The sequence below is a fragment of the Protomyctophum bolini genome (assembly GCF_963924005.1).
Source record: "Protomyctophum bolini genome assembly, chromosome: 9".
NCBI classification, from domain to species: Eukaryota; Metazoa; Chordata; class Actinopteri; order Myctophiformes; family Myctophidae; genus Protomyctophum; species Protomyctophum bolini.
This window is the reverse complement of record NC_137870.1, coordinates 16,807,456-16,820,627: the sequence shown is the minus strand read 5'-3', so window position 1 is coordinate 16,820,627 and position 13,172 is coordinate 16,807,456. Positions and strand designations below refer to the sequence as shown.

Here is a 13,172-nt window from a genome sequence, read left to right as displayed (position 1 = left end):
ATGTATTGACTGTCAGTTATTTGGGTTTCAACGGAGCTAATATCGCTAATGTTGGATGTAATCTACCAAAAATTCCGCGCACGCGCGCCGTCTCTATGTGCGTCGCTGTGAAAAATGTGATATTTTGCGATGTTTTGGGGTTGATTTGAGTTTAATTTGACTTAGTTATAAAAAATATAGCATATAGCTTAGCATCCCCGAGAGTCACTCTAGTGAGGGGGTCAAGATACTGCCGGATGTTGATGATCGTTGAACCGGAAGTGACTCCCATAGATTCCTCTATTTTTGTCAAAATCAGCATAATGGTGCATTCTCGCCATCTGGTGGCAATACCGGAGAAGACACTAGGGTTGTCATTGTCATTTAAACGATCTATTCAAACCATCAGATCTTTCTATTAATGTTAAAATGATGAATTAAAAATTTGCCAATTTGTTACCCAAATAAAAAAATTGGGATTAGTAGTCTAAGGGTTTTAAGCAGATAAGCATCCTGATGAATCCTAGCCACGTTGATAACGTTTGTAATAAACCAACCCGTTTGTAAATCTGTCAAGATTTGAGCGAGTTATGAGTATGTTTGTTTGAGCTGCCATAGCACATACTGTACTGTAGCACCAGAGCAAGATGGCCGCCGGGAAAACTACGTCGGAGACTCCGCCTTGAGCCATCCAGCCTTCATATATGTCAATTGTGAGAACACAGGAAGTGTCTCGCAGGTGTCAACAAAGTGTCAGTCGCAGCGTCACAGTGCAGGTCTGGTTGGTTTGCTCCATATTCCCTTTATCATTGAAAAGAATAAACAAACAATAAGTGCCATTTGAATGACATTGACAGTACACACAGTCACTGTCAGGCACAAACCCATTTATGTCCATCTATTTGTTTATACATGAATGCCTTAAGCCCGACACACACCGGCTGCGTCCCCCGTGCGGCGCCGCGCGGCGCACACAGCCGCCTCCATTATTTTCAATGAACCTAACGCACACCGGCTCCGTCCTCCGCGCGGAGCCGCGCCGTGCCGCGCCGCCCGGCGCGCCGATAGAACACAGTTCTATTTTCCAGGCGGCCGCGCAGCAACGCGCCGCGCCGCAGACGGTCGCAGCCGGTGTGTGGTGGGCTTAACTTATACTTTGGTGTATGACAGTGTCATGGAAGCGATCTACAGGCTCGTAGATCGTCAATTATTTTGAAAAGTTTAGTTTTATGGGTTTTATAAATATTGAACCGATGAAAAGTATTAACAAAGAGCTTGTGGCTAAACAATAACTGCATCCATTGGAACACAGGTTATTATTTTCCTTTGGACATTCAAGGTTTCCGCCCGACAACGACGGCACAGGAAATACAAGTTGTGCTCATTTTGCATCCTGATATGACAAGCAATCAGGGCATGGACTCGCTCAGCTGTGTCCTGATGTCACCGTTTCCAGCCGGCCTCCATCACACAAGCAGATCTTCTCCTGTGGTTTAGTTAACGCTTGAACGCTCGTTAAGGAGATGGGCGCGATATACTAATATACTAACTTTCTGTAGTATTAACGGGAACATTAGCTAGACTTCAGATGTCACGAACAGTTGCTCGTCGCTAAAGATTTAAAACGAGCGGGTGAAAACCATGGAGCGAGATTAAAAAAAAAAATAATTACAACCTGGTTCGGGCTCTCGTGACAACCAATCCCATCGGCATGCTTCCCAGGACGAATTGAGAGAATAACAAACTGAAAGCATCAGGATCGGAGGGAATAGAAGTCGAGAGAGCGCAGGCAGTGAGATTTCCTCTCAGGTGTGGTGTGTGTGTGTGCGATTTCTTGCCATCTCTTGACGGCGAACATGTCATTAAATGTCATCTCTGTGCAACGGGGTAGTCACCCTCTTCGTCATGACTATCACGTCGTCTCGCTCTGCGACTGTCTAATTCCTCGAGCTCTTAAAAGCAACCGTCACTGTAGTGATCTGAACAACTGAAATGATTGTCATTTAAATAAAGACAGTCCTCGATGATGACGGCTGCCACCAAAAACAACATACACAATCTGAAGAGCAATAAAAATAATAAAAATGAAAAGAGGAAGTTGATTGAACAAGTGTTCCTTGAAGTAGAAAACGGAGTGCAATTTCTCTCAGAAGGCACAGTCTGGCATCAATTGGCACATCCCACAACCCAGCTCAGCACAGTTCAGTTCAGTTTAGCTGGGGATTTTGACCTGTTTTAACCATTTATAAGCCCTAGATACTTCGTCATGGCGAAAATAGCGGATGAATAAGCTCACAATGTGTCACAGATGCGACACATTGTGAGCTTGTAGATCTGCTATTTTAGCAAATTCTGAAAAAAGTTTTTTAAATGTTTTATAACATTGGGAACGCCATGGTTAATGTGGTTTAAGGACTTGGTTGACGACGACGCAAAGATGTTGTGAGACAAGTTGCAGACCACAACCAGGGGGCGGGGCAGGGGGGGGGGGCTTTACTTCTGTGGCTGCTGTTGCCGCAGGCTCTCCAGCAGGATGTGCTTGTGGGCGGGGTCTAGGACCCCGGCCTCCTCCAGGTCCTCCTCTGTGATGTCACTGAGGGGGGGAAAGATAGCATGCGATTGGATGAGACGAAAGGAGGAACTATACATCTCGTCTTCTGGCCGCCCCACAGTCGCGTCGAAAACCTCCCGATAAGTAAATGAGACAGAATGGCTGCCTGATGCATGCCGAAAAATCGTTAGTTACATGAAGAAGGTGTAAAATTGCCATGTAACAGGTCCCGCGAATGTTATTTCATTAACCAAAAACATGAACTGAACAAGTGGCGATCATATTGTTTATAGAAATGAGCCGCAAATCAAGCTTGTGCAAATCCAAAACGCAGCCTGGAAGAAGAATCCGAGATATTAGGATTCTAAAAACTCAGTTCCCATAGACAGCATAAGCCAGCGGACATTTCACTTCCGCTTTTTTCCTGTTCTTTTCCCCATCGCACCGGAACCGGAGTGTTAAGAGCGAGTGCAGTACAGAGTTGTGAAGCGTAATCAATATATATATATATATATCCATGTTGCCATCAAATGAGTTAATGAAGTATGAATTTGTGTCTGTCTGTCTGTCTGTCTGTCTGTACGCGTGCACACGTGTGTGTGCCATGCGTGTGTACCTGAGGAACTCCAGGTCGTCCCAGCCGTTGTGCAGCAGGCCCCCCTCATAGCACTCCAGACCCAGTCTCTGCAGCCACTCTCCTACTGAAGACTCCCCCACCGACAGAGAGGAGCTGCTGCTGCCCCACAGCGCCCCCTAGTGCACACATCACAGAATATGAAATACATCATGTAAATAAGGTGGTTGAATGGAGTGATAACGCTCTCATCATTAACACAAAAAAGACAGAAGAGATTGTTTTTGGTACACCACCAGAGATACACAGATCCCCCATTACTATTCATGGTGAACCGATCAACCAGGTATGTTCGTACAAATATCTAGAAGTAGTAATAGACCTTCTATTGTCATGGAGTGTTTTTCAGTACTGTAGTACCACCTGGTATGGATGTTTGTCTGCAGCCCTAAAGTCACAACTGCTGCAACAACTGAACATTTGTTCAAAGATTGTTGGACAACAACTTCAGAAACTTTATACATCCACGTATGATAACAGCACCCTAAGGTTAGCAAGGAATATCACCTCTAATACTTGTGTTGAATGGAGAATATAGGTTGCTACTTTCAGGAATGAGATATGGTGTACCAGCATACAATAAGGTCAGACTAAAGAGGTCTTTTGTCCACCATTCGACCTTGAGGCTTAATCAGGAGTTGTAGTAGCCACAGGATAATCTAAGAGGTGGATATTGCTCTTGTCTTCATGTCTTTATGTATGTAAATTGTCTTGTTCTTTGTGTTATGTCAAATGTGTGTATATGTGTTCTGCATACTTGGCTACTGTGTCGCAAGACAAATTTCAGTGTGAACTGACAATAAAGTACTATATCATATCATCACAGTGCTGTTGGGTGGACCAACCCTTTATCTCCGGAAACCGTTACTTTTCGGGAAATGGAGGGAAATCTTCTCTCTTATTATGATGAAGTAGTACGACAGTAATTTACATCACAACCCCGTGTAAATGCATCATATAGTTAGCACATCACCGTGGAACACAGACTCAAACAGTACATTAAAATGTGTACTGTAATTATAGTTACTTCTATATTTATCTACATTATAGCATTACAATGTTTGTGAATCACTGGATTTTCTGCCAACATTGAACTCTGGTGCCGTCGCTACCAGACGGATGCATGGAAATGCCCGAAATTCACCCAAATGAACCAGAAGTAAAAGTCGTCCATTACTAATCTGCCGGTCGTAACTTGAAAAGTCATCAGAAGCGTTAATATTGTAACCCCGAGGTACCGATGAATGAAGGGAAATGTGTGTCTCTATGTACAGTATGTACATGCAATGTATGTCTGTTTAGAGTACGACCCAGTCACACACACATTGACCACTTGCACACACACACACACACAAGCCCAAATAAGCAACTAAACTAAACCCAAAGTGGCTTCTAATGAGCAGACTTTGGCGCCACTGGCCTTCACCTCTTCGGGGAGGTCCTCAGCGATGCTCTCCGTGATGGGGTTTCGCGGGGGGAAGGTGCGACAGGCGTCCAGGCCCAGCCCCAGCCCCCCTAAACCGCCCTGGCTCCTGAGGAGGGGCGGGGCCGAGGGGGCGCGGGGGGGCTGCGGCCCTCCTGAGAACTCGCTCTCGCTCAGAGTCTTGGCCATCTGCAGCACCGAGCACGACTGGTCGTCCAGCGCCCCGCCACCCCCGGCCCCTCCTCCTCCGGCCCCTCCCCCCCGCCGGAATCCCTCCCCCAGGGCGCCGAACGGCGCGCCGACAGCTGAGGCGTTGGCCGCCGGGATCCTGACCTCCGCCAGGTCCGGGTACAGGGGGCGGGTTTTGGGGAAGGGCGAGGCGTCGGCAGGCGCCGCCACGGGGGTGGCGACCGCCATCTCCAGGGCCCCTTTGGGGAGCGGGGGAGGGGGGAAGTCGGGCGGCGGGCGGTTCAGCGTGCTCCCGACGGCGCCTCCTCCACCTCCTCCTCCTTGCGCGCTGGGCGCAGTGCAGCCGTCGTCCTCCGAGGACCCCTCCTCGCTGATGGTGCGCACGGCATGCCCCGCCGCGTGCCGGCGCGGGTGGGACGGCCCCGACGGAGGTTTGTTCCGCGCCCCGGCCCCAGCCGACGGAGGGGGAGGGGCTTTGGCTGCCGGGGCAGTGGCGGCGGAAGGAGACAGCGATGGGAGGAGCTCCGGCGACATGGCGGCCGCCGATTGGTTGGGGACCCCTTCCAGGATGTAGTAGGCGGGGTTGTTGTAGCTGTTCTTGCAGACGGATGGATCGCCGTCCGACGGCTCCTGTTTAGACCTGAACACAAATACAGTACATGCATGTCAATACAGAGTCGGATGGCCATGGACTGTTACTCTAGATCAGGGGGCTATGGGGCTTCAACGAACCCCTTAACAGAGAGAGATAAAAAAGCAGGGACCCCTGTCACATATTTGATTCACGTTAAATGTGTGTTTCCAGTCATTTACAGGCTCAATTATCTGGCTCGGTACTTGGTTTGCTTTCCCCCCCCTTGTACAGTAAACCTCTTTGCACGAAAATAGCAGATCTTCAAGCTCACAACTCGTAGATCTGCTATTTCTGGCTAATGTTCCCCCAGAATAGGGATGTGAGGGTTCAAGTGGTTAATGTAAGTCGCTATCACACAGAGCTATTCGAGCAAATTGCTCGATATTATCTTCGCATAATCGCTCCCCCTGTTGTACCCGTATAGGTAATCAATAATGTGTGTACTTTGTTGGTACATGTAAGTGCATTTGGTGTGTCCTCTATGCGTTGTGTGTGTACATTGCGAGTTTGTCAGTAAATGCGTGTGTATGCCTTGTGCGTACCTTGTGACAGTCTCGTCCTTGCCACTCCTCTCTCCTTCCTCACTGAGTTTCCCCAGTTCTCCAAGAGGCTTACGGCCCAGAGACGGCCTAGACAATCACAACATATCAGTGTGGATAAAGCTGTTATCTCTGTCATCTTACAGTACACCACTGGTTCCCAGTGGGTCGCGGACACATTTTTAAGGGGCACAAGTACATATCCCTAAATATCAATTTTTTCCCTAACTTGTGCAATGTCTTAGTTTTTCCGCTCCAACGTGTGGCTTTGTGTGTAAAAAAAAAGGCAGATCTACATTTTAGACTTTGTTGCTTCACAAAAAACATTTTGGCAGTGACAATAAAACATCTCTTTAGGCTTAGGGGGTTGGGCATATAACTAAGGGTTTCTGTCTGTTGTATAGTAAGCCGTGCACCAAACTGCATCAAGTGCAAAAATCAAACCTGTGGAAATAAAACAAGAATGCAATTTTTTTTTAAATATAAAACAAGACGGTATACTGACTTGACATATTCATGTCCGGTTCTAGGAAGCATGGTGCTCTTCCCCTTGGGACCCCCGGTCTCATCTTTGTCCACACTGATCCACTCTGTAGCACAACAACACACAGCATTATAACCTACACCGTTCACTGAATGTAGGACAGTCATTTTGACGTTTATCCACAATAAATTAGGGCAGTGGTGCTGATACATTCTGCTGTAGCAGAATCTGTCTTGAGAGATTAACCCCTAACTGCTCCCGATGACCAGATTGGTGCCTCGCATGGTTTCCTCTGCCATTTGGTGTGTGAATTAAGAATGCCAATGTTCCCAATGGATCCGATGCAGTTATTATTTAGTCACAACTAACTGAAAAATAGCCGATTATAAAATCCAGACACACTTAAACCTTCACTTTAAAAAAATCTGTATCCCAAAATAGCGTATGTACAAGCTCACAAAGCGTCACATTGTAACGCGTGACTTTTGTGTGACACTGTAGAAATACGACGATAATGTATGAAAAAATAGAAAAAACTTGAAAAACAGAGATATGCAAGGTTTCTGCCTGACAGTAAAGATATTTCATATTTTTGTGAAGTATCCTGTAGTAATCCTGCTCTCCCTCCATATTTGGGCATTGCTGACGTCATCAACATAACACAACTGCTCCAGACCGATCGTACTGAATAACTGCTAACTTGCATAATAACTTCAGTCTAGGACTTAGGTCAAAGATATACAGACCATTGGATGTGGAGTCTAATGGTGTGTTCACACGGAACTACAGACAGACACACTGGCAGACAGACAGACAGTTACCATAGAGCCGCTCCCTGGTTCCCATCCTCTCGGAGGGGACTCGGACCCTCATGGAGCCCCGGATGTTGCCCGTTTCCTCCCCGCGGTGGGACAGGTACGTGTGGAACTGTTGAGCTGTGCTGCCTATCATGGACTTCAGAGCCAACACACACTCTCCTAGACACACACACACACACACACACAGTGTAAATACAATTCTCTGTTCAAACTTCAAACAGAAAAACGCACGGCAAACAAATCCTTTAGGAATTTGCATTGTGTGAAGGTTTCACCCTAGCTTGAATTAGTGCCACAACTAACGATAATCTGCTCGCTTATTCGAGTAAGCAATGCAATTAATTCACATCATAAAATGATGCTTAAATGCCTTCTTAAAGAGCAAAATTATGCTTAATGTTATTACAATCTTGAAAGTGCTTAACATGTTTAATACAATCACATACATATACACAAACCATAGGACACACACACACACACACACACACACACACACCATAGGACTCGTATCCGTCCAGAGACTTGACAGTCAGCAGTAGGTGTTGGTCCTGCAGATACTCTATCTCAGAGAGGAGGGGCTTCAGGGTGGTCAACTGCTTGCTGGACCAGCCCACACGCAGGAAGTTGATGTTGTCGCTGCTCTGGCAGTCATTCTCGTAGCTCTTCTTGAACTCTGACCGACGGAAATGGACAGATTAATTTTTGAGTCCAATGACCTGAGCAATGTCTGTCCCTATCCTGCACCACTCACTTCAGACCAGTCTGATTAAAGGACCAAGCAGTCCTGAAAGGACTTGGTCCTTTATTGTTTGTTATTTTTTTTCTTTTCCATCACCTTTTCCTTCTCCTTCCGTCGGTTTTAGCGAAATTTGGAAATATGGTAGAGGGCCATTAACCTGACTCTGCCAGATGGGGGCGGTATTGGGTAACCATGTTCCACAACACAGCATCCATCCAATCATCTACCAATTATCTTGAAAAAAAGGAACAGCCCCGTCATCGAATTGACTCCCGAGATCCCAATAAGCTGTGAAACAAACTTGTGTAGCAAGCTTCTTGGATCTGGCAGCGTCAGGTTAGAGGGCCATGCCAAACGGTGAGGATGCGAAGCCCACAACCATTGGGCAAAGGGTGGCGCTATAGCACTCAATTGAAATTGAATATTGAATAAAAATCCACAGAAATCGACAAGCCCACAACTTGTAGATCGGTGTGTTTTTGCCCAACAGCAACACTATGGTAGTTAATGTACTAGAAGTATATCCCTCCTGTTGCTTTTACTCCATTTGGACCTGTGTGTAAGTATGCGCGTGTGTGAGTGTGTGTGTGTGTGTGTGTGTGTGTGTGTGTGTGTGTGTGTGTGTGCATCTCACCCTCCAGACAAGTGGAGTAGAACTCAATGAAGAACTTGGTTCTGCTGGCTGTCTTCACAATGGCCTCGATGCTCTCAAACTCAATGTAGGCCTGTTCTGAAGACTTAGGCAGACCTATGGAGACAGAGAGAGAGAGAGAGAGAGAGAGAGAGCAGGGTAATGAGTGGAAAACTGGAAAACAAGATCGATCAAACCAGTGGGCGGAAAGTAACGTCCACTCTACCTTTTTTGGACACAAACTGGGAGGTCACGCCCACCTCGTAGGTAGCAAACACGGGGGAATGATCGCTGGTCACGATGTCATCAGTACAACCTGACGGAGCGACAAACAAAACACCACGTCATCCATTAGTCCAGCGTGACAAATCAATCAGACATCTCTACCCACCCGCTCTACAAATCAATCAGACATCTCTACCCACCCGCTACAATCAGTGTAGGGGCAGAAAATGGTCGGAAACCGTTTGGAAATGCAAAAGAAGATTGCATTGCAGAGGGATGGTATCAGGATTGGTTTTCAAAGCAGTGGGGTAGATTTGTTAGGAGCTGTTCTAGCTGCTGTTCTAGTTGTCACCAGACGTATCTGTAGGTGGAGACCTCCAGTCATCTGTCAAAAGTAGCAGATTTGCAAGCTCAAAGCGCAGCACGAAACATCGCATTTTTTAATCCTGAAAAGTAACAGTTTTGCAACACTTTTCTCTGCTTTATTAATGAACCAACATTTCAGCTACTTTGGGATCTTCATCAGGTCCTAATGTGACCAAAACGTTGGCACATTAATAAAGCAAAAGAGTATGGTATGAGTATGCCATCTGTACAACCAGAACACAAACAAACCCACACATCAAACCCTGTCCTGCTGATCCTACACTGCAAAAACCTTGGTGTTCATTTAACTCTTAGGATTCTGCAGTGTGTCCCGTCCGTCAACGGTTCCCATGCCGAGTGGTCTCACCGTAGGAGTTGCACACGATGTGGGTCTCCGGGTACGACTTCCACAAGATCCTGTCACACCAGGAAGGAACGTTGGTCCTCATCTGGGACACAGAGACAGAGAGAGAGCCTTGTTATCAGGTCTTCAAAATCCATTAAATTAACCAGAACAAAACAGACATGTTCCTTAACTTCCTTGAATGGAACAGACTGTGTGGATTTAAAAGTTGCAATATTTTGACTTTCTGTTCCACACAACAGAGAGGACATAACCACCCTGATGTCATGGCAATCTGGAGCAAAAGTCAATTCTAATCTCTGTGAATATTGTTGTAGTTTTGTCATTGTATATTTGCACACACATTACATTTGTATGTATGTGCCTGTCCTTCGTATATGTCGAGTACCTTTCATCCACTAGACTTCAGGTGAATTGAAGACTTAAGGGAGAACAGTGACGAGTGATTATCCACAACCCTGCAAGCAGCCAAGTTATCAGCCCATTTTGCCAGTGTTGCCAAGTATGCCTATTATAAGCAGCTTTGGGCTCGGTTTCCAATAAAGTAGCTTGTAAATATCAGAAGTTGTGGGTTGCGTATTCTGGGGTGCGTTTCTATAGTGTAGTTGCTTATCACAAATCTTGAGGTCACTGGCACAGATGGGGGTCCGTGGTCAAACAGGTCCTCGGTATGTGTAGTGTGTGTGTGTGTGTGTGTGTGTGTGTGTGTGTGTGTGTAGTGTGTAGGACTTCATTCGTACCCCTGTGGCTTTCTGTTTCTGCCAGACATAGGTGTCCCTGGAGCCGCGCTCATAGCGGTAGGTGGGTGGGTATGAGATCTCGTCCTCCGCTGCATGCATGCATGCATGCACACACACACACACACACACACACACACACACACACACACACACACACACACACACACACACACAGTCACACACACACACACAGGCATACAGAGGATAATTACAACATTACTATGATTGCAGAAAGGTTCTTATACGCAGAGATGGAAGCTCGTACTCTGTCAGAATCATTATTACACAAGTCTCACACGTTTCATCATTAACCACTTGTCTTAAACCATAAACTATTTTGTTGACTGGGGTACATTGCAGAAGAAGCAAAGATCATAGTTATGGCTTTTGGCTGCTGACAGTTAAACTGTACACACACTAGCACCCATCTGTGCACACAGCACCCTCTGCTGGTTAATGTTCTGTGTAAAAAAAAATATTATGCTGTGGGTTCTCATCAGGTTGTCAGCACTGTGGAGTCATGGAGGTTCATGCAGGTGTACCAACCAAAGCGCAAGAAGATCTTGTTCTTCTCTCTCTCCAAGTTCAACTGATCCACCTTCAGCAACGGTTCAAACTCCTTCCTGTTGATGTAGTTCAGAATCTCCTATACACACACAGAAGATGTTCCCGTTACATTCCAATGACATTGTTATGCCAATTCCTGGCTGATTCCCAGTGAATTCTAGCCCCTTGTCATTCTCTCTCTCTCTGTGTGTGTGTGTGTGTGTGTGTGTGTGTGTGCACGTGCATACCTGTATGTCCATATCCAGCCTATAGTTGAGGTCTCCCAGCCAGAACAGGTGTGTGAAGCGCAGTGAGATATCAAAGGAGCTGAGCTGCTTGTCGCCTAGCGACAGCAGACGCAGAATGTCCAGATAGTTCTGGTTCCTCCTGCAAGGTGCCAAGGGTCACAGCAAGGGTTAATGCACTGTAAAAACCTCAGTGTTCATTTAACTCACTGAGCACTTTGTTGTGTAGAGGTCAATCTGTGTGTGTGTGTGTGTGTGTGTGTGTGTGTGTGTGTGTGTGTGTGTGTGTGTGTGTGTGTGTGTGTGTGTGTGTGTGTGTGTGTGCGTGTGCATGTGCATGTGCATGTGCGTGTGTGCGTACCTGGCGATCTTCTCATTGCCTGACGTCAGGTGACAGTTGACGAAGCCAAAAGACGTTCCATTGAACATGAAGGACACGCCCACCGCCCCTTTGTTACCTAGGAAACCACCCACAACACAATATTGACACAAAAAAGCAGACCAAGGCATCAATCCATTTATAATAATCACACCTGTGTGGAGTGAAGGGCGCTCTTATCATCGTACATCAGACACATATATGTCATTGGCGTGTGTGTGTGTGTGTGTGTGTGTGTGTGTGTGTGTGTGTGTGTGTGTGTGTGTGTGTGTGTCACAGTACGATTGGAGATTTAATCGTCAGATTTAAGTTGCAAACGATGAAAACAGAGTGTTCTGCTCACAGCTGACAACAAACAAAATACAAAAGTAACGCTGCCTCCCTTTGAAGTGGTCCGGAAATTTCGAATTAAAATAAATAACACCCCCTCATCATTAATTGTTGTTGTTATTTTGTTACCCAGTGTGTTGGCGATGCCAGTCTTGACACTGGATACGCCCACGTGGCTGATGCGGTTCTCATGCTCTGGTTTGACCAGCACAGCGATCTTGATGTTCCACAGAGTCTGCACGGCTATCTGGAACCAAGAACAAAGCCAAAGAGAGACAGTCACATCACACCATCTTCCCCTAGAAGACCCATGAGAGAGACAGTCACATCACACCATCTTCCCCTGCCCGACCCATGCGCAATGTTTTGGAAGTGTTTGATTATAATGACATGCCCAAATAGGGACATCAGGTCTAAAAGCCAGATCTACAAGTAAAAAATAACCTATTGGTAAATCTGTCTTGCACATTTATTTTGGAGGACCGCTTCTTTCCACTTTAATTGTTGTGGATTCCTTTTGACTGTATGTTTTGTTAGCTGAGCACCCAGAGCCAAGAAATACACACAGAGGAAGCCCACCTGCTCCAGTTTTATAGAAAATAGGCTATATCAGACAGTTAAGGTCTCCACACACCGAGCGCGAATTCGGATTTTTAAGCGGCGTTTCTCGTTTGTTTTGCTCCTCAAACCCAACAACATGTAAGGTGGACACACCGGTTTGTAATCCAGCTCTGTCTGTTCTTTCAGGGCGATGCGGAGGGTCTCAACCCACTCCCGGTCACACACTGAATTCTCCTGGGTTCCGAACACATACAGGTCGTGCGGGATGGTGACAGTCATCTCGTCCAGGGTTTTTCCCAGGCCGCGGCACAGTACCCACGATGCCATCGACTTAGGGGCAGGAACAGAACCTACAGACAAAACAATTGCACTCTTAAGGTCCTTTCAAACGGGCAGCGATTAACGCACCTAGTAATACATTTTCAATGAGATCTGCGTTTCTTTTTCTGTACGCGCGTAGAAGTCGAGGGGCGACAACGCAAGCGTATTTATGTGGGCACGGTCCCGTCAAATTGTCGCGCACGTGCTCGTTTCGTGCACACGCCCACGACTGACTAGACCTAGATACTGTTGAGCTTATTTTTTTTTACTTGTGTTGTCGCGCCCCTCTTAAGCAGACCTGTCGTTGATGTCCGTCTGAAAAGTACCTTTAAACTAAAGGTCTTATCTACCTTAAAGAATAGGGGTGGAGCCTAACTGAGTTGCTGTCAGAAAAGGATACAGTGCTCCTAGAGACAAAAACAAACTGAATTATATATGTCTTTTCCGATTTCTTTACATAATGTGATCCCAGAT

The 13,172-nt window shown here is 46.4% G+C and overlaps 2 protein-coding genes across 2 annotated transcripts in view; both read right to left on the bottom strand.

Annotated features, from left to right (window-relative positions):
* The window catches only part of LOC308321523 (myelin-associated neurite-outgrowth inhibitor-like), a 395,831-nt gene that overhangs the window by 233,029 nt on the left and 149,630 nt on the right, over positions 1–13,172 (bottom strand). The window lies entirely within an intron of this gene.
* Positions 2,471–13,172, bottom strand: part of inppl1a (inositol polyphosphate phosphatase-like 1a) — a 43,489-nt gene continuing 32,787 nt past the window's right edge. The window contains exons 12-27 of the mRNA XM_080772341.1: positions 12,531–12,727; positions 11,946–12,063; positions 11,469–11,565; positions 11,111–11,249; positions 10,863–10,962; positions 10,317–10,405; positions 9,580–9,661; positions 8,848–8,937; positions 8,625–8,738; positions 7,748–7,924; positions 7,255–7,410; positions 6,455–6,539; positions 5,953–6,039; positions 4,591–5,416; positions 3,147–3,283; positions 2,471–2,572 (exon numbers count right to left, since the gene is read on the bottom strand). Coding sequence (XP_080628467.1) covers positions 2,473–2,572; positions 3,147–3,283; positions 4,591–5,416; positions 5,953–6,039; positions 6,455–6,539; positions 7,255–7,410; positions 7,748–7,924; positions 8,625–8,738; positions 8,848–8,937; positions 9,580–9,661; positions 10,317–10,405; positions 10,863–10,962; positions 11,111–11,249; positions 11,469–11,565; positions 11,946–12,063; positions 12,531–12,727 — 2,594 coding nt within the window. The 3' untranslated portion in view covers positions 2,471–2,472. The remainder of the gene's footprint in view (positions 2,573–3,146; positions 3,284–4,590; positions 5,417–5,952; positions 6,040–6,454; positions 6,540–7,254; positions 7,411–7,747; positions 7,925–8,624; positions 8,739–8,847; positions 8,938–9,579; positions 9,662–10,316; positions 10,406–10,862; positions 10,963–11,110; positions 11,250–11,468; positions 11,566–11,945; positions 12,064–12,530; positions 12,728–13,172) is intronic.